The following is a 19,027-nucleotide window of genomic DNA, read 5'->3' on the forward strand; positions in this document are numbered from 1 at the left end:
AATGGCATGGTATGGGTGTTTTTCTAAGTCCTAGTACCCTACAGCTATCCTGAACCGAATTACCATAGATTTATCCACTGTGAAAATGTCCTTTTTCTTTATCTAGTATGGAACATAATTTATGCAATCAGATATCTTCCTGTAAACAAGTCTCATTCTGTAATTATTTATACACCATCTGCTTCAGTTCCTCCATGCCAGTTACACACTGCATTTATCTTCCTGTTGTGATTGGTTCTGCTCAGATGTATATCTATGAAGGCTTCATGGTAACTTCATATAGAGGAACACAGGAGGTTTTGCCCCTGGTCTTGTTCCATCTTATCATTGTGCTTCGATTCGTAGCCTCACTGCGACCTGTCAGATCCTCTTAAAGGGTCAGGCTAGCTAAAACTTGAATATGTGAATGAATGAGCTTGTCAAGGCCAGACAAACTACAGCCCTCAGGAGCGGTCTGATAAACTTGATATGCCAGTTGTTGGTAGATTCCGCAGCAGTTCTTACTAGATTTTCTCATGAGTAGGGGTGAGCCTGATGTTCGACTCAAACATCGGGTGTTTGCCGAATACCGAACAATATGGGGCGTTCGTGGAAAGTTTGAGCGCCCGCGAAACGCGCCATAATGAGCGGCATTGACGGCTGCTGATTGGTCAAAGCATGCACCTGACCTGCATGCTTTGGCCAATCACAGCACGCTCTGCTGTGAGAGCCATGATTGGCCAAAGGCAGGGAGGCTCGGGGAGTCCCCGCTTACATAGCAGCCATACATAGTTTTATGAATGAGAGCAGCAAAATGACATTTGTTAAAGAAAAAATGTAATGTATTGCCGGATCCCCGGAAATATAGATAAAAATCATTGGGGGGGGGGGGGAACGGCATGATTTTCGGACCAGAATGAATATTCAAACGAAAAATCTTTTTACTCGCTGAATGTAAGAGTGTAGTTTGAAAATTTCACTTGCTTTTAACATTCAGTTTTAAAATTAATCTAATTTCTGAACGAAAACCACACACTGTCTGAAAATTCCTTTGACCAAGACGTTTTCTATTCCGCTCCTTTTGAATTTTCCCGTCGATGTGATCGAAAATGAACGTCAATTTGACCCCACTAATGATTAGAAAATCGAATGAACGTTCTTACAATGAAAATAGTTTTGAAGGAAGACATTGTTTTTGTATGGACAACATAAGTGACGGCAGGCGCAGGGAGCTTTTATCAAGCCACCTGCCTATGACAAGGGAGTCTGTCATAAATAATATATTACAGTTCTGTCTGAATCGGCAAAACAGTCTTCAAATTTTTATTTTTCTCTTTTAAATTTGTTCTGAATCTGATATTTACCTTTTAATAGCATATATACAGTATATCTCTTCTGTCTGTTCTCAGTGGATTAGAGATTTTGCTCCCTAACCCAGTGTTTCTCAACTCCAGTCCTCAAGGCGCCCCAACGGGTCATGTTTTCAGGCTTTCCATTATTTTGCACAGGGGATTTAATCAGTTTCACTGCCTTAGTAATTACCACAGCCATTTCATCTGAGGGAAATCCTGAAAACATGACCTGTTGGTGCGCCTTGAGCACTAGAGTTGAGAAACACTGCCCTAACCATACAGTTATTTATATTTACCATTGCATACACATATTTAACTAATTTCATTTTGTTTTTTAAGTTTACGTATTAACTAAATTATACACCACACCTTTTTATTGAATATATGTTTTGCCTTTTATTTCTATTTTAAACTGAATGGTTTTTTTTTACAAAGTGAGGCTTTATATCTACATTAACTTCATCTCTATTTTCAAAGCAATACATAGTTGGCACAAGGTCTGGTATTTTATTAGTAGTTGCCCAAACAGATGTTACAAAAATACATTTATAGGAAGATAACGCATATTAATACGAACTTAGAATTTGCTAGAGATGCCAAATCTGAGATTTACCGGTATATCTTTTTTTTTTTTTATTATCATGAAGCCCAAATCTGCAGAACAGCTACTCCAAATGTTGGCAAATGGGAACCTTAACCGCACTCAGCATCCAACAGATGCCAACGCTTCATCGTCTCGATCACATGCTGTTTTTCAGGTAACATGCTTGTTTGGTTGTCCATGTGATGTTTTGACTGCAGACCAAATGCATTCTTCTTCTTTTTTTTTTTTTTTTTTTTTTTTTGTCTTTTTACAACAGTTTGGAGTACAGGTAGCCTATTGAGCTGATGGGTATGGTTTAATTCCTGTAAGCACATATTTCTAGTTCTAACAACGCTCACCTGTATTTTGATAGCCCACCCCCTCTGTTGCTGATACTTGCCTTCATGTTCCGCCTGTTTTTTTGGCAACAAAGCACTGGGTGCAGCCATTCGCCAGCCTGAGCACCCTCAGTGAAGGTTCTTGGCTATATGTAAGTTCCAACCATGACTGGAAACATGGCTTTTTCTCACTGCTTCAGTGGATAACTGAATGAGTGTCTGGAATGATGTATTAGTGGGGATGGGTTTTCAAGTGTATGTGTATATGTATATGTATATATATATATATATATATAAAATTTCTTTTAATCAAGGTTTTCTTTTGGCGATTGTTGTCTTACAAGAATGGTTTTGTGTTCTATGTATTTGATTGTAACCCTTTCCTTTCTCCAAACATACAGTTTGTGTTTTTCCTTGTGATGGTTCACCCTACATGTGCATGAATTTGTTAATTTTTAAAGAGATTATTTGCATTATCTGCATATTCTTCCTGGAAAAGGTGGACTTTTCTTCAAGAAACATGTTGGATGGAATAAATGTCTCCATATTTAGTGTTTATACTCACTAATTACACTGGATACCTAAAGGTGTTGCAAAGGCAGAAGGTTTTTTAGCTTAATGCATTCTATGCATTAAGCTAAAAAGCCTTCTGTGTGCAGTATCCCCCCTAACATTTACCCGAGGTCCCTCTCTGTCCATTGATGTCCACGAGTGTCTCAGCCGTCTAAAATTCTCCCTCCTGATTGGCTGAGACACAGCAGAGGCGTCATTGGCTGCTGTCAATCCGATTGGCTAGCCGACTTTGAAGAGAGTTGGGGTGGGACCGGGTCAGAGCTCTGTGTCTGAATAGACTCAGCTCGGGTGCCCCCATAGAAAGCTGCTTGCTGTGGGGGCTCTCAACAGGAGGGAGGGGCACAGATCATAGAGCGACCTGAGAATAGGAGCGTCCGGGTTGCTCTGTGCAAATCCACTGAGGTAAATATGTCACGTTATTTTTTATAGGAAAACAAGACTTTACAATCACTTTAAGCCTGGTATTCACTATATATGTTTTTATTTTGTTCAACCCAGGGGGCTGAATGAAAATATAACTTGCAGATCTCTGTACTAGCACATGTGATGTTAATGCAGCAATCTCCCCCTTGCTGAGCTATGGTGTTCCATCAGGGGGACTGCCAGTGCTAATTGGATACTGGCTTTCCAGCATGCTCGTTTAACCACTTCCCATCCCGCCTACAGTCAAATGACATCCACAAAGTGGCTCTGCCATCCTGGGTGAACGTCATATTGGGCCTCCCAATGTGCATGCCTGGCGGGCGCGATGCCTGCCAGGTGCCCGCGATCGGCAATGACAGAGCAGGGACGTGGATCTCTGTGTGTAAACACAGAGCTCCACGTCCTGTCAGGGAAAGAGGACACCGATGGTGTGTCACTTGTACATAGGGACTCCGATCGGTCACCTCCCCCAGTCAGTCCCCCCCCCCACAGTAAGAATCACTCCCTAGGGCACACATTTAACCCCTTAAACGCCCCCTAGTGTTAACGTCTTCCCTGCCAGTCACTTTTATACAGTAATCGGTGCATATTTATTTTATAACACTGTTCGCTGTATGAATGTAAATGGTCCCAAAATAGTGTCAAAAGTGTCCGATCTGTCTGACGCAATATCGCAGTCCTGACAAAAATTTCAGATCACTGTCATTACTAGTAAAAAAAAAAAAAAAAAATGTCATAAATCTATCCCCTATTTTGTAGGCGCTATAACGTTTGTGCAAACAAAAAAATTGCAATAAGCGTATATTGATTTTTTTTTTTTTTTTACCAAAAATATGTAGCAGAATACACATTGGCCCAAACCTGAAAAAAATTATATATATATATATATATATATATATATATATATTTATTATATATAAATTTTGTTTGGGAGCCACGTCGCATAACCGCCCATTGTCATTCAAAGTGTGACAGCGCTGAAAATTGTCCTGGGCAGGAAGGGGGTGAAAATGCCCAGTATTGAAGTGGTTAAAGAGCTCGAGAAATTCTATGAGCACCAACTACATTGCTTTGTCATCTCTTGCAGATCTATGTAAAACAACAAGACCGCACAGCAAGCATCAGTCAGGACATCCGCATTGCTAAGATGAGCCTTATTGACCTGGCTGGATCTGAAAGAGCTTCTTCCACAAATGCCAAAGGAGAGCGCCTCAGGGAAGGTGCCAACATCAATCGTTCTCTTCTCGCTCTCATAAACGTCATTAATGCGCTAGCTGATGCCAAGGTACCTTCTGTCCCCTGCACATACATGGCCGTACTGATTGTTGTCATATGGGTTGCATGTTTAATTAGTATCTTGTTATTTTGGGGCTTTATGAAAGGCCTCAAGTGTCTGTTCTGTGTTCATTTAATCTACGGTCCCTGGGCAAAAAGCAAACGCAAAATGATGTTTTCCTTGCCTGGGTTGCTCGGACACTGGGCACAGTCTAATTGTGTTTACGTTTCACAATAGTTTACAAACTTGGGATGTTCCACCAGAGCGGGCTTAAAGGACAGAATAACTTCCACTAAGACATGTGTTTTCTATTTTGAGATTTTTTTTTTTGTACAGTTTCAGGAAGAATGTCCTGATTTAAAAATGTCACTTATAAACTATAATCATGATATACTGGAGTTCTTCCTACAAGGATTTGCAGTAATTTTAGCTAGCAAAAAGCTAGTTTGATGCTGAAATCCAGGCAGATATTAAAGTGACGATAAACACACAATGTTTAATTTACATTGTCCCTTCTATCTCTGTATGTGGATGACATTGTAATTTTTTTTTAATAAAAAAAAAAACTAGCTTTTTTATTAATCGATATATAGCTGTCGCATGACCCAGATCTTCCCCAGCCTGTCTGCAGGGTGCTTGGGGCCAGTGCAGCACTTAGTGACGGAAATGGTTTGCTTGAATCGGCTTGGTCCAAAAAGTTTAGTGCCGGTTCACACTGATGCATTGTCAGAAATCGCATGTGATTCGCAGCACATTGCTGTGCAGCTCACATGCGATGTGATTTCAGCCATACAGACTGTATGGCTAAAATCGCATTGCATTTGGACCAAAATTGTGCAGGACCCTTCTTTTGGTTCGCACTGGAATCTAATCGCATGGCTGTTCACACCTATGCGATCTGATTCCTGCACCATTTCCCAGTTTGCACTGTGATCTGCGAACCAGTGTTAATTTTGGCAGCAACTTTCGAGTCTTGGGACTAAAATGGCTTTTTTGTTTTAGTCTCATTTTAGTCTTCTGAGATTTGTTTTACTCCTATTTAGTCGACTAAATCTCCAGTACGTTTTAGTTGACTAAAATCGAATGTGTTTCGTTTAAATAATGCATTATCCAAGCATTTTCTAGAATTCCATTATACAGTCCTGGAGTAATGTTTTTTTATATATATATATATATATATATATATATATATATATATATATATATATATATATATATATATATATATATATATATATATATAATTTTATATATGTATGGTATTAAGGTTTGAAATCACAGATTCAGATTTGGCCACTCTGGACGGTCTGAGGAGGCCTGTAATGCTGCATTGTAGAGCTGCACAATTAATTGTTTTTTCCTTCTCGGTCTTCAAAAAAGCATTTCACAAATCTTTCTAACAAGTGCAGAAAGTTCTCACAGCTGAAAAAAAAAAAAAAAATCCAGGCAGCCTGCCAAGTTTTATCACAGCATAGTGGAAAGGTATAAATAAAGTAACATCTCTTCTTAGATCAATGGAAGGAACTTCTGCCTGTATATGAAGGAAGTTTAACCACTTAAAAGACTTAGGCCCCTTTCACACGGGGCGGATCAGTTATGATCCGCCCCGTGAACCTCCGCTTGCTCAGCGGGGATCGCTCCATTGATCCCCGCTGAGCCGGCGGATGACAGGGCGGTCCCTGCACACTGTGCAGGGACCGCCCTGTCTTTACTCCGCTCTCCCCTATGGGGGGGATCGGATGAACACAGACCGTCTGTCAGTGTTCACCCGATCCGCCAGACGGATTGAAAAGTAGGGTTTTCCTCCGTCACACGTTGGCGGGTCGGATGTCACCGCTGACATCCGCGGCTCCATAGAGGAGCACGGAGCGCCCATTCAGGTCCGCCTAACAAAATGGCAGGCGGACCTGAACGGGCCGCTCGTGTGAAAGAGCCCTAAACCTTTTTCTGGCACTTGCTGCTTACAAGTTAAAATCAATTGCCTAGATTCAAGTACGTTGCCGCAACTTTGCGGAGGCGTAGCTTAAGGCATTTAAGCTACGCCGCCGTAAGTTAACGAGGCAAGTACATGATTTACAATGTACTTGCCTGCTATTTTACGGCGGCGTAGCCTAAAGCGGGCGGGCCTAATTCAAATCTGTGTAAGGGGGCGTGTTTTATGTCAATGGGGCTTGACCTTACGTTTTTGACTTTTTTTTTTTTACTGCGCATGCGCTGGGCACCTACATTTCCCAGTGTGCATTGTGGCTAAGTACGCCGCACGGGCCTATTGATTTCGACGTGGACGTAAATCCCGATTCACGGACGACTTGCGCAAACAACGTAAAAATTTCAGTACAGCGGCCATATTTAACTTTACTATTCCAACTAGGGCCTAGCTCTAACTTTAGGCGGCCTATCTCCAACGTAAACGGCGTAAAAGTACTGCGTCGGCCGGGCGTACGTTCGTGAATCGGCGTATCTACTAATTTACATATTCTACGCCGACCGCAATGGAAGCGCCACCTAGCGGCCATCCGAAATATTGCAACCTAAGATAGGACGGCGCAAGCCGTCGTATCTTAGATATGTTTAAGTGTATCTCTGAAAATTACTCAGAACCCCCAGATAGATAGATCAGTGTTTCTCAACTCCAGTCCTCGGGGCGCACCAACAGGTCATGTTTTCAGGATTTCCCTCAGATCAAACTGCTGTGGTAATTACTAAGGCAGTGAAACTGATAAAATCACCTGTGCACAATAATGGAAAGCCTGAAAACATGACCTGTTGGTGCGCCCCGAGGACTGGAGTTGAGAAACACTGAGATAGATAGATAGATAGATAGATAGATAGATAGATAGATAGATAGATAGATAGATAGATAGATAGATAGATAGATAGATAGATAGATAGATAGATAGATAGATAGATAGATAGATTGATTGTTTTTTTTTTTTCAGCAGAGACCCTAGAGAATTAAACGGTGGTTTTTGCAATATTTTATGTCACACTGTATTTGCGCAGCGGCCTTTAGCACACAATTTATTTTACACTTTAATGAATACAAAATAAATAAATGAAATGGTAGTTAGCCCAATTTTTTTTGGCATAACATGAAATATAATGTTACGCCACGAGAATCGTGCACTTTATTCTGAGCAAAAACAAAATTGTGAAAACTGCAGTCATTCTTTTGAAAGCTGAAAATTACTGAGTGTGTCACTTTATAGCTGACTTTCATTGAGAATCTCAGGATATCTGTAATATACGTTATGTAAATCCTGTCCTGGCAACTGTATAGCAAAGAAACTGTCAGCGGAGCGATTAGGTGATCTATCTTCTCTCCACGTCCATGGAAAGTGCAGAACAAAGCAAATGAGCTCTAGATTGGCTCACAGCACTAACCCCCTCGCTCTCCCAGTTAGTGCTGCTCCGCAGGGATTACAGGAGGCTGATATTGACACCCATTCCATCACTTCTTGTTTTTTGTAAAACCTGTTGTTGAATTTGTAAAACATAACTGGATTAGATTGTGATTAACATGACTTGTGTTAATTTTTAAGCTCTAGGTGGCAGTGCATGAACAAGCCAGGTGATTAAAAATGTCTTGACTTTTCTCTTTTTTTTTTTGCAAAACTAGAGCAAAAAGGCTCACATTCCCTACAGAGACAGTAAACTGACGCGGCTCCTTAAAGACTCCATTGGAGGAAACTGCAGGACGGTCATGATTGCTGCTATCAGCCCATCATCTCTGGGTTATGATGATACTTACAATACACTTAAATATGCCAATCGTGCCAAAGATATTAAACTTTCGGTGAGTAGCTATCAGGTCTATATAAAAAACACTGTTGCTTGTATAATAATTGCTGAATTGATTGAAACGCTAATAGTATCTTGTGAACTACCATATTTTCCGGCATATAAGACGACCTTTTGGATGCAAAAAAATGCATCCAAAGTCGGGGGTACGCTGGGACCTTTCTCCGTCAGGCTGCGGAACACTAATTTTCCCAGCAGGGCCTCTGTTCACGGATGTCCTCTCGTCCGAGGATTAGAAGGCATCAGTGATTGGCGGAACACTGAACAGAGGCCCTGCTGGGAAAATGAGTGTTCGCCTATCACGGAACAGTCTGAGGAGGAGGCGCGGCTTTTGAATCATGGATGCCCGCAGCCTGGAAGCTAAAATCTGAAAAGAAAGTAAGGTAGTGAGATCGTCTTGGCCGGCACAGTGGAGGCATGTGGTGGCACAGTGGAGGCATGTGGTGGCACAGTGAGGAATGTAATGTAATGGCACAGTGAGATCTGAAAAAAGCCTGTTTCTGTCAGCGGTTGTTCCGGCTACCCCTCCGCTTCCAGAAAGACTAGTAGGAAGGGGGTAGTCTTATACCGCGAGTATATCCCAAAACCAACATTTTCCTGTCTTATACGCCGGCAAATACGGTAAAAGACATATTTCCTTATTGGTGAAAGGTCGCCAGAATCATTTAATAAAGAGTTGTAGTTCCTCAATCCTGCCAGAAACCCATTAAATTCAAATAAACTGCATAAGCTCAGATCTACTTCACGGTAAACTATATTGCTACAATCATCAGATCTAGAAGAATAAAATACTGACATTTTTTGGTATATCTTGACTATGTAACAACTTAAAGTGTTTGTTAACCCCCCAAAAAATACAGATTCTGGTCCCTTAAAGTGGATTGCACAGCGCTTGTGCTATGTAATCTGCCCCCCTGAATCTGCCACTTCCTGTATGCCCTCTCTGTACATGCCACGATAACCAGGGCTACTCCGCATCACCATGGTCAAAGTGCGTCACTCTGTCCTACTCTTTCTTCCCCTGCCGCTACTATTAAAAATAAAAGTGTACAATGATGCATTCACAACTGAGCGTTTTGTCGCCTGAAGCGTGAAGCTCCAAAACGCTAAAGGGGGGAAAAAATACATTATTCTCAATGGAGATGGTTCACAGCTCCACTCCAAAACGCCTGACGCCGAACGCCTGAAGCTCAAACAAGTTCTGGACCCTTTTTTGTCGCTCGAATTGAGCGTATTTGGGTGTTTTTTTGTTTTTTAACATTGATGACCCTAGACCTGTGCAAAATTGCAGTAAAAAACGTTGCGACAAATCGCGGTAAAAAAACGCTGCAAAATCGTGGCAAAACGCTACGCTCAGGTGTAAATGCAGCCTTAGAGCTGTCTACAGGCCGGTCACATGACTCGCGGCTGCTTTACAATTAAGAGACGGAGCTTCTGTGGAGGAGACGAGCAGCCACATGGTCTCCCCGGCTGACGTCAGAGGGAGGTCATGGCTCCTCCCGCAGAAGACATCCATCGGATCTGTAAAGTGGCCGCGAGTCATGTGACCAGCCTGAAGACGGCTCAAATTCGGTATTTAGTTTTTTAAAACTACTTGCATAGTGTGCTATGCCAGCCTCTAATGGAGGGGCTGACTTAGTCTTATATAAATGGGTTAACAAACCCTTTAAACTTTGCTCCTCCTCTTTGTTTTCTGAACCTCCCTATTGGTGGTATAATTTGTTGCCTGGACGGTTCTAAGTGAACCTGTACTAGGAAAATCTGCCAGTTGCCCGACTGTCCAAAGATTGAAGTATAAAGACTTCCAGTATTTGAAGTAATTGACCCAGACCAAATATGCTGGTCAGACTTTTTGCTTGCTTGTTTTTGCACAGTAATTCAGATAGTCTGAGACAGAAATCTGATCACTGGTTCCCACAAAATGTTAGTGTGTGATTGTCTGCCGCAATATAGCAGTCATGCTATAAGTCACTGATCACATCCATTTATTAGTAAAAAAAATTCCAGTATACAGTGCCTTGAAAATATTAATTTCCCTTGACATTTTCCACATTTTGTCATGCTACAACCAAAAACATAAATGTATTTTATGTGACAGACCAACACAAAGTGGTACATAATTGAAGTGGAAGGAAAATGAGAAATGGTTTTAATTTTTTTTTACAAATATCTGAAAAGTGTGGCGTAGAGGTCAACCGATATGGGTTTTTCTCTGGCTAATGCCGATATTTAGAAATCGGGGAGGCCTATGGCCGATATATGATGCCAATTTTCACGGCCGATATTTTAGGCCTTTTTTTTTTTTTTGGCAGGTGGCACTGGCTTGTGGCACTGATTGGCAGGTTGCACTGGATGGCACTAATTGGCACTGAAAGATGGCACTGATTGGCAGGTGGCACTTATTGGCACTGGCAGGTTGCACTGGATGGTACTGAAAGATGGCACTGATTGGCACTGGCAGGTGACACTAATTGGCACTGGCAGGTGGCACTGATTGGCACTGGCAGATGGCACTGATTGGCAGGTGGCACTGGTTGGCACTGACTGGCAGGTGGTACTGGATGGCTTTATATATACGCAAAAAAAATCACTAGCGCTCTATGGGAAAGGACTAATATCCCAAAGTGTCAGCATAGAAGACTCTTATGTGGGGTATATCCACAATAATAAATCACCAAAAATAGTATTGAGGTAAAAAATAGTATTGAGATAAAAAAATATATATATATATATATATATATAATAAAAAAATGTTGAGAAAACAATCCTTTTTATTTAAGGTCAACTTCAGTATAACAGTATGCAGTCTAGAAACGATGAGATAGCAGACTTAGCAGGCTTGCATACATTAGGTATGGATTTCACCAGCAGCCCCCAACAGTTATATGGGATCAGAGCTCACGGGTTCAGTTATCATACCATCCGCAGATGGAACTCTCACAGTACCTTACGAGGGAGATGGAAAACGAGGCAATGGTGAGGGGATGGTCGTCACCCTGTCAGCAGGGACCTAATAGCAGAAGATCCGTGTTGCCTGTATGTGTCACTGCGGGCAGATGAACGCCGGATTCTCTGAAGAATCCAGCAGCCGGGGACACTGCTCAGTAAGGTCAGTGAGAGCGGGTGCTTGCTCCGTACGAGCGCGCTGACGTCACACGTCTGAGACGCCGCTCAGCATCGAGACTGATAAGCAGGAAAGTGTTGAGTGCCCTCTGGTGGGGAATCCGTAAGCTGCACGCTCCCATACACTACAATCGAAACTGCCAGTAAGAAGTAATTAAAAAATGAAGTTGATATGAACAAAAATTTAAAATAAGGATAGAACTTCCATAAATAAGGGGATGGAGGGATGTCTTTGACGACGCGTTTCGCGCTTTAAATCGCTTTTTCAAGGACTTTGAAAAAGCGCTTTGAAGCGCGAAACGCGTCGTCAAAGACATCCCTCCATCCCCTTATTTATGGAAGTTCTATCCTTATTTTAAATTTTTGTTCATATCAACTTCATTTTTTAATTACTTCTTACTGGCAGTTTCGATTGTAGTGTATGGGAGCGTGCAGCTTACGGATTCCCCACCAGAGGGCACTCAACCCTTTCCTGCTTATCAGTCTCGATGCTGAGCGGCGTCTCAGACGTGTGACGTCAGCGCGCTCGTACGGAGCAAGCACACGCTCTCACTGACCTTACTGAGCAGTGTCCCCGGCTGCTGGATTCGTCGGAGAATCCGGCGTTCATCTGCCCGCAGTGACACATACAGGCAACACGGATCTTCTGCTGTTAGGTCCCTGCTGACAGGGTGACGACCATCCCCTCACCATTGCCTCACCAGTGAATACAAATGCATGCCACATTTTTCATATATTTATTTGTAAAAAAAAAAATAGAAAACCATTCATTATTTTCCTTTCACTTCACAATTATGTGCAACTTTGTGTTGGTATATTACATAAAATCCCAATAAAATACATGTATGTTTTTGGATGTAACTTGACAAAATGTGGAAAATTTCAGGGGGGTATGAATACTTTTTCAAGGCCCTGTATATCCCATAGTTTGTAGGCACTATAACTTTTGCACATTGGGATTTTTTTTACCAAAAATATGTAGTAGAATTGGCCTAAATTTATGAAGACATTAGATTTATAAAACAAAAACATTGTATTGGATACATTTTATAGCAGACAATAACAATTATTATTTATTTTCAAAATTGGCAGTCTTTGTTTATAACCAAGTGGTGCTCAAATACCACCAAAAGAAAACTCTATTTGTGTAAAATAATAATAAAAATGTTGTTTGGGTACAGTACATGACTGCACAATTGTCAGTTAAAGTAATGCAGTGCTGTATCGCAAGAAATGGCCTGGTCATGAAGGGGGGGTAAATCTCCTGGAGGTCAAGTGGTTATTGCAGTTCAGTATGTATGGTTGGCCGAAATTTTTTTGGATGGAGTAGGGAAGAGTTGGCATCTTGGTGAAAGTTTTTATAACCATTTTCATTCCCACTGGGTAAATATTTGATTCTTTGTAGATGAAGAGCAACGTGATCAACCTAGACTGCCATATTGGCAAATATGCAGCAGTGTGCGAGGAGCTGAAAGCCGAGGTAAGTGTGTGTGGGTGGGTTTTTTTTTTTTTTTTTTTATTCTCTGAGGACTTTCATCAACATACTGTAGTTTTTCTCTAATTAGGTGGCTGAACTTAGAGCTAAACTACAATTTTATGAGAATAAGGAGTCCACACTGGAGCAAACCGATTCGTTACCTTTGTGTGAGAGCCCTGAGCGGAGGACGTCCTCATCCAGGTAACGGTTTTGATTTTTCTTCTCAAAGACATCTAACTTTTTTTTTTTTGCCTGTTTATAAACATTACATATCAAGATATAAAAAATTCCCCATTTATTGCATTATAGGTATTCAATACATTTTAAATTCACTTTTCAGTACTACTGGTATAAGCCAAAGTATATATTGGCTTCCTTGATCTGCTTCACAGCAATGTTGCGAACAGAGAGCAGAATCTAATGCCGCGTACACACGACCATTTTTCATGTCATGGGGAAAAAAACTATTTTTTTCTTGATGTGATTCCTCTCAAGCCTGCCTTGCATACACAGAATCGTGATAAAAAATGCTCGAGCAAAGCGCGGTGACGTACAATGGCACTATAAAGGGGACGTTTCATTCGAATGGCGCCACCCTTTGGTCTGATTATACTAATTTCCCATCTCATAACTTCTGAGGATGCGCGTTTTTTTCCCCGCAATAGAGCATGTTCATTCTTTTTGTTGTGAAAAATGCTCTGGAGGCTACACACGACCGTTTTTAACGACCAATTTAAAAAATGGCATTTTTCTCATCATGAAAAATGGTTGTGTGTCTACGCGGCATTACACTTAGAACTTGTTGATAGGAGGGGAGAGCAGAGTGATAATATGATTTAGGACCGGGGTCTCCAAACATTCTAAACAGGCTGGTTTATTGTCCTTCAGACTCTTGGAGGGCCAGACTTTGGCCAGCGGGGGGTGAAAATTTTCCTGGGGGTTATTGGCTACGTTGCCATGCTAACTTCCCTGAAGAAATGTGATGTAAATTTGTGTGCTGGGGGGGGGTTCAGTCAATTTTGTTATTTTGAAAGTTATCCCCTTGAATATTTGCAAAAAAGACAACCTTTCCTCAAACCTTATATTTTATGAAAGTATAGAATTGCTACATTCCATGACATGTTCCTTCCTTTCTTTTATAAAAAAAAAAAAAGATGTTTGGATAAAAATTCACTGAAACCTTTAGTAGCTCGTAGAAGCACAACAAAATGTAGGAGATGAAATTGGAATCAAACATTGAGTCCTGCTCCGTTTTGGTGCGCATGCGATGCAAATTTAGCCATACAATCTGTATGGCTGAATTTGCATCGCACAGACATCGCAGGTGATGTCTATCGTCGCGCAAGTGTGATACCATCCTGAAAGCATATTTTATTTTATTGTATGTATTTTACAATGAAATCATTTATTGCTCAATATATTTTGTATTGTACAAAAGGTGACCCTAAAATGTATTCCTAAATGTCTGACAGGTGTTGGAAAATGTATAGCACAATGGGGGGCTTACCCATGCTTGTGCCTCTTAAGTAGGGGGGGGGAGGTGTATATCGGTATACATTTTTCAAGACAGCGGGGACTTCGTTTTTTCCCTGATGTCTCTCCTGTACGTTTGCAGGAGATCAGCCGCAATTGCCTTTTCACCTGGTTCTGCAGGAAGTATATGAACCTGGAAGTGCTCAGAACTGAACATTTTCAGGTTCACAGATTTGTAAATATCAGTCTCTTGACTCCCTGCTTAACATCTGAGCACCAAGAATGGAGAAACTAGTGAGATCAGTCTTGTTAGAGAGGTTGTAAACCTCCATTTTCAAGTTGTGGCTATAATAATGCTTACCTATCGGTACAGTAAATATCTTCTAAACATGCACCGTTTAGAAGATATTTACTTTGTACTGTGCCGATGATTTCATTGGTGCATGCACTGTGAAGAAACGGCCCTCCATGCCATTTCTTTTCCAGTGAGTGCCGTGACTGGCAGCTCTTGCGGCCCCAGAAGAAAGAGGGGGTGAACATTGATGCGGGGACAGTGCGGGCTTCGCTTACAGGTAAGTGTTGCATAATGTGCTAGTATCCCCTCTGTACCATAATAACAAGTGTCCCTGTGTTATGTAAAAAAAAATCCGATATGTACCGAATATGAGCTCGGCGCTCAGCTGATTCCTTGGCTCCCCGTCTCGCAGCTCCAGTGGGCGGGGCCGAGCACTCCCGCTGACGTCAGTCGGGAAGGAGGGGAAGAGAGGAGAGAGCCGACAAGCAGCTAAACGCAGGGAGCAGAGCTCATATAGGTACAGATTGAAATGTTTTTTACATAGCACAGGGACTATTGTTATGGTACAGAGGGGAGAAGACGATTTAGTTGCAGTTATGAGAGCAGTAAGAATTAGTGGGCACTGTGCCTGTGTTAAGTAAAAAATCTTACGATCTGTACCTCTAATGAGCGGGTACTGGTACGAGCAGACAGGTAAAGGGGTAGAGGAAAGGAGACACGGGAGACCGATAGCAGGGCTGTGGATGACGGAATTGTGTAAACTGACCACGGTGTCAGGGCTCAGCAGCCAAGATAAACAGTGGTCAGTTTGCAGAGGGGAGGGCATAGCCAGGCAGGCTCAGCCAGGTATTTTAAGTGATACAGAGGTTCAAATGACACAGCACAAGCACTGTGCTGTATAACATGCTATAGAACATGCTTTAACCACTTCCCGCCTGCAGTACGTCATATGACATCCTTGACTTTCAGGGGGGATATCTGAATGATGACAAAGTTTGGCGCCATTCCATGAGTGTGCGCAATTTTAAAGCATGACATGTTGGGTATCTACTCTGCGTAACATCATCTTTCACATTATACAAAAAAAATGGGCTAACTTTACTTTAAGATTTATACATGTAGGAGAGGAGTGCCAAAATAGGCCCGGTATGGAAGTGGTTGAGGGAGCAGGATTTCTTTTTACTTTTTTGGGGGTTAACAAACACTTTAAGCACTCATTGGTTGAGTATGTAGACATAGTGCAAAGGCCACGGAATAAATCAATTTGATTTAAAAAAAAATCTGTATCCCTACTGAGGAGGACACCGGTTTCAAATACAAATTTCCTATATAAAACTAAAAAAACAAGGAAAAAAAACTTTTAAATGGAGTTGAAGTGGTTGTAAACCCTTACACACCACTTTTACCTACAGGTTAACCGATAATAAGGCTTACATGTAGGTACTGGAAATCTATCCTAAACCTGCTCGGTTTAGGAGATGTTTACCATATATGTTTGCGCTAATGTCATCCACGCATGCACACTATAGAAAGGGCACGATCGTGCCGTTTTTATAGGGCCCGTGCTGTGACAGCCGGCATGCACTGGAGTGACGACGTGCGACTTCGGCCAGTCACAGAGCCAGAGTCCGCAGCTCCAGTGTGAAGATGGATGTGGGTACATCGTGGGCTTCGTTGACAGGTAGGTGCAACACAATGGGCTAGTATGCGATCAGGGTTTACTTCCTCTTCAACTTGGGTAAGGAACACCCTCAAGGGTAAGGGGATAATGCTGTTTGTGTCAAGGCACCCACTAGCTGTCTAGATGGTTAAAAAAAATAAAAATAAACTTGGTGGACCATTTTTATTCCTTTACTACAAATTTAATGGTTACCGACATTTGTAGCATCGGTATAGTGGCCACTGTATTGACCACCATTTAATACAAAAGCCGCTGAAATACCATGCATTATGTTTCTATGTTTAAAGCCGGTGCTGAACTCCAATGCGTTATTCTTAATGACAATAACAGTCCATCCAGAGTAGCTGGGACCATTTAGCCTAAATGTGTTACATATGCACAAGCTGCAGAGCTTGGGGAAAAAAAAATTCCTTCAAGTTATGCGCCCCCCTTCACTTTTTATTCCTTGCTATTAAGATTGGATCTGGAACATGTAAAACAAAATACATAAAATAAAAATCACAGGGTAAGCAGAGGATGCTTAGCATTTTGCTTTGTTCTTCTAAAATGTTTCATTTTAGTTTGGCGTTTTTTTATTTATTTTTATTATGTTTACCATACGGAAAAATGGATTTCCAGCTGAGTAATATGTCTTGCCCCTTTTATGCCCTGCTTAAGTGTTGGCAAATTTATTTTCCTTCTTTTTTGAAGTTTGTTTTATAATGTCCACACATTGCGTTGTTTACGCTATTTCTTGGATGTTGCTTAACCTAATATTATTGCAGCATACAGTTCCCCCAAGGCATTTGTACTTAGATTAACGTTTGCTGCAGAAATATTCTCTCTTAGTTTGCAGTAATAGGACAAATGTACAACATAGAAACCTACTATGCAGATTTGGAGTTTGCATGATACAAGTGTTTTTGTTACAGCTCAACTCCTGGCAAAAACCTGAATATATTGAATTGAGATATGCGTACTGTCCTACACGTGCGCTGTCAGTTAAAATATATCAATAGTGACCACAGTTATAGTTAAATCAACAGTGAAATATCTTACTGAAACTAGCAAATTAGTAACGGTGAATAAAAAAAAAAAAATAATTCAACGAACATATGTCAACCACATAAAATGTGTCACTTCGTTTCCATATTGTTCATTACTCAAAGTCTACTGTGCAATATGTCTCAAAGAACCAATGTGATATATCAACATAAATGTCCAAAAACTAATTCCCCCCCAAAAAATGTGTCCAAACAATAAAAAAAAAAAAAGACAAACCGATGAGTAAAGGTGCACTGCTCCCACTTTTCCTTAAAGGGGGGGTTCACTCTATAAATGGGCATTCCTATCCAGAGGGAAGATGATTGACGGCCGGCTCTGGCGCGTCACGCTTCTCCGGAAATAGCCAAAATAGGACTTGGCTCTTCACGGCGCCTGCGCCTAGTCTGTGCGCAGGCGCCGTATAGTGCCGTGAAGAGCCGAGACCTACTCCGGCTATCTTCGGGGAGCGTGACGTGCCATAGCCGGCCTTCAATCATCTTCCCTCTGGATAGGAATGCCCATTCCCCGCGGGGAGTCTGAATCTTCACTATAGGATTAAACAGTGAGTACGGGGCAAAAAAAATAAATAAAGGCATACTGTAGCTCGCGCTACTAATTTAATGCTAGAATGTTGTTATTGAGGGTGAACCCCCCTAGACATCCAATAAAGTGCTTCTGTGTTCCACCAGTTCTCAAAATAGTAGCAACAGTGCCCTCTTCTCCAAATCTCCATGTTCTCCAGATTTTATGTGATTGACGTTTGTATGTTTACATTGTTGTTTTTTTTTTTTTTTTTTATATTATTATTATTCATTTTTTTTTTTTTTTTTTTTTAATTCACTGTTACTAATTTTGCTAATTTGAGCAAGATATTTCACTACATTGACTTTCACTACATTGATTTGACTATCACTGTGCTCACTATTGATAGAGTTTGATATCTTTTAACTGAAGGCACACTTTTTTTGATTTTTTTAATTCTTTCTATTTTTGCCTACTTTCCAGTATTCAGGAAATTTTTAGATGCAGCAGTTTGTTATTCAGTTGAACCTCAGATTACGAGCATAGTCCATTCCAGGAGTATGCCCGTGATCCAAAGTACTCGCATATCAAAGCGAGTTTTCCCATTGAAGTCAATGGAAACGAAAATAATTTGTTTCGCATTGACTTCAATGGCATGCAATGCCGAATGCGGCCAGAGGTGGGGGTGCGCCAGAGCGCCGAAAACGGCCAAAAAAGACTCGGGAACACTTCGGCTTGTTTCCTGCTCCCCCGTACCTCAGGCCAAATGAGGTACTGCAGGCCAATGTTCGGCTTTTCTCGGGTCCTGCGCCCTGTACCTCAGGCCAAATGAGGTACTGCAGGCCTATTTAGCTTGAATTCTGCTCGTCTTGCGAGTCAACACTCGCAAACGGTAAGAATAAAAAAAAAAAGTTGCTCGCAAATCAAAATGCTCTCAAACCAAGTTACTCTTAAACCGAGGTTCCACTGTAAATTATTTTAGCGCAAGGTTGTTCTTGTATATATTTTGTACTGTCTTACACGCCAAATAATTTTGTTCTGCCAATCTTGTGATTAGACAGGCAGCACATGTAGGTCCTGTGCGCTCTGTGACCTCTCCCTGCACTAC

General features: G+C 41.4%; 1 protein-coding gene across 1 annotated transcript in view; it reads left to right on the forward strand.

Annotated features, from left to right (window-relative positions):
• The window catches only part of LOC120915327 (kinesin-like protein KIF18B), an 85,902-nt gene that overhangs the window by 14,406 nt on the left and 52,469 nt on the right, over positions 1 to 19,027 (forward strand). Inside the window, exons 5-9 of the mRNA XM_040325732.1 lie at positions 1,979 to 2,089; positions 4,336 to 4,533; positions 8,144 to 8,320; positions 12,854 to 12,928; positions 13,014 to 13,126. Coding sequence (XP_040181666.1) covers positions 1,979 to 2,089; positions 4,336 to 4,533; positions 8,144 to 8,320; positions 12,854 to 12,928; positions 13,014 to 13,126 — 674 coding nt within the window. The remainder of the gene's footprint in view (positions 1 to 1,978; positions 2,090 to 4,335; positions 4,534 to 8,143; positions 8,321 to 12,853; positions 12,929 to 13,013; positions 13,127 to 19,027) is intronic.

The sequence above is a fragment of the Rana temporaria genome, chromosome 10, assembly GCF_905171775.1.
Source record: "Rana temporaria chromosome 10, aRanTem1.1, whole genome shotgun sequence".
NCBI lineage: Eukaryota > Metazoa > Chordata > Amphibia > Anura > Ranidae > Rana > Rana temporaria.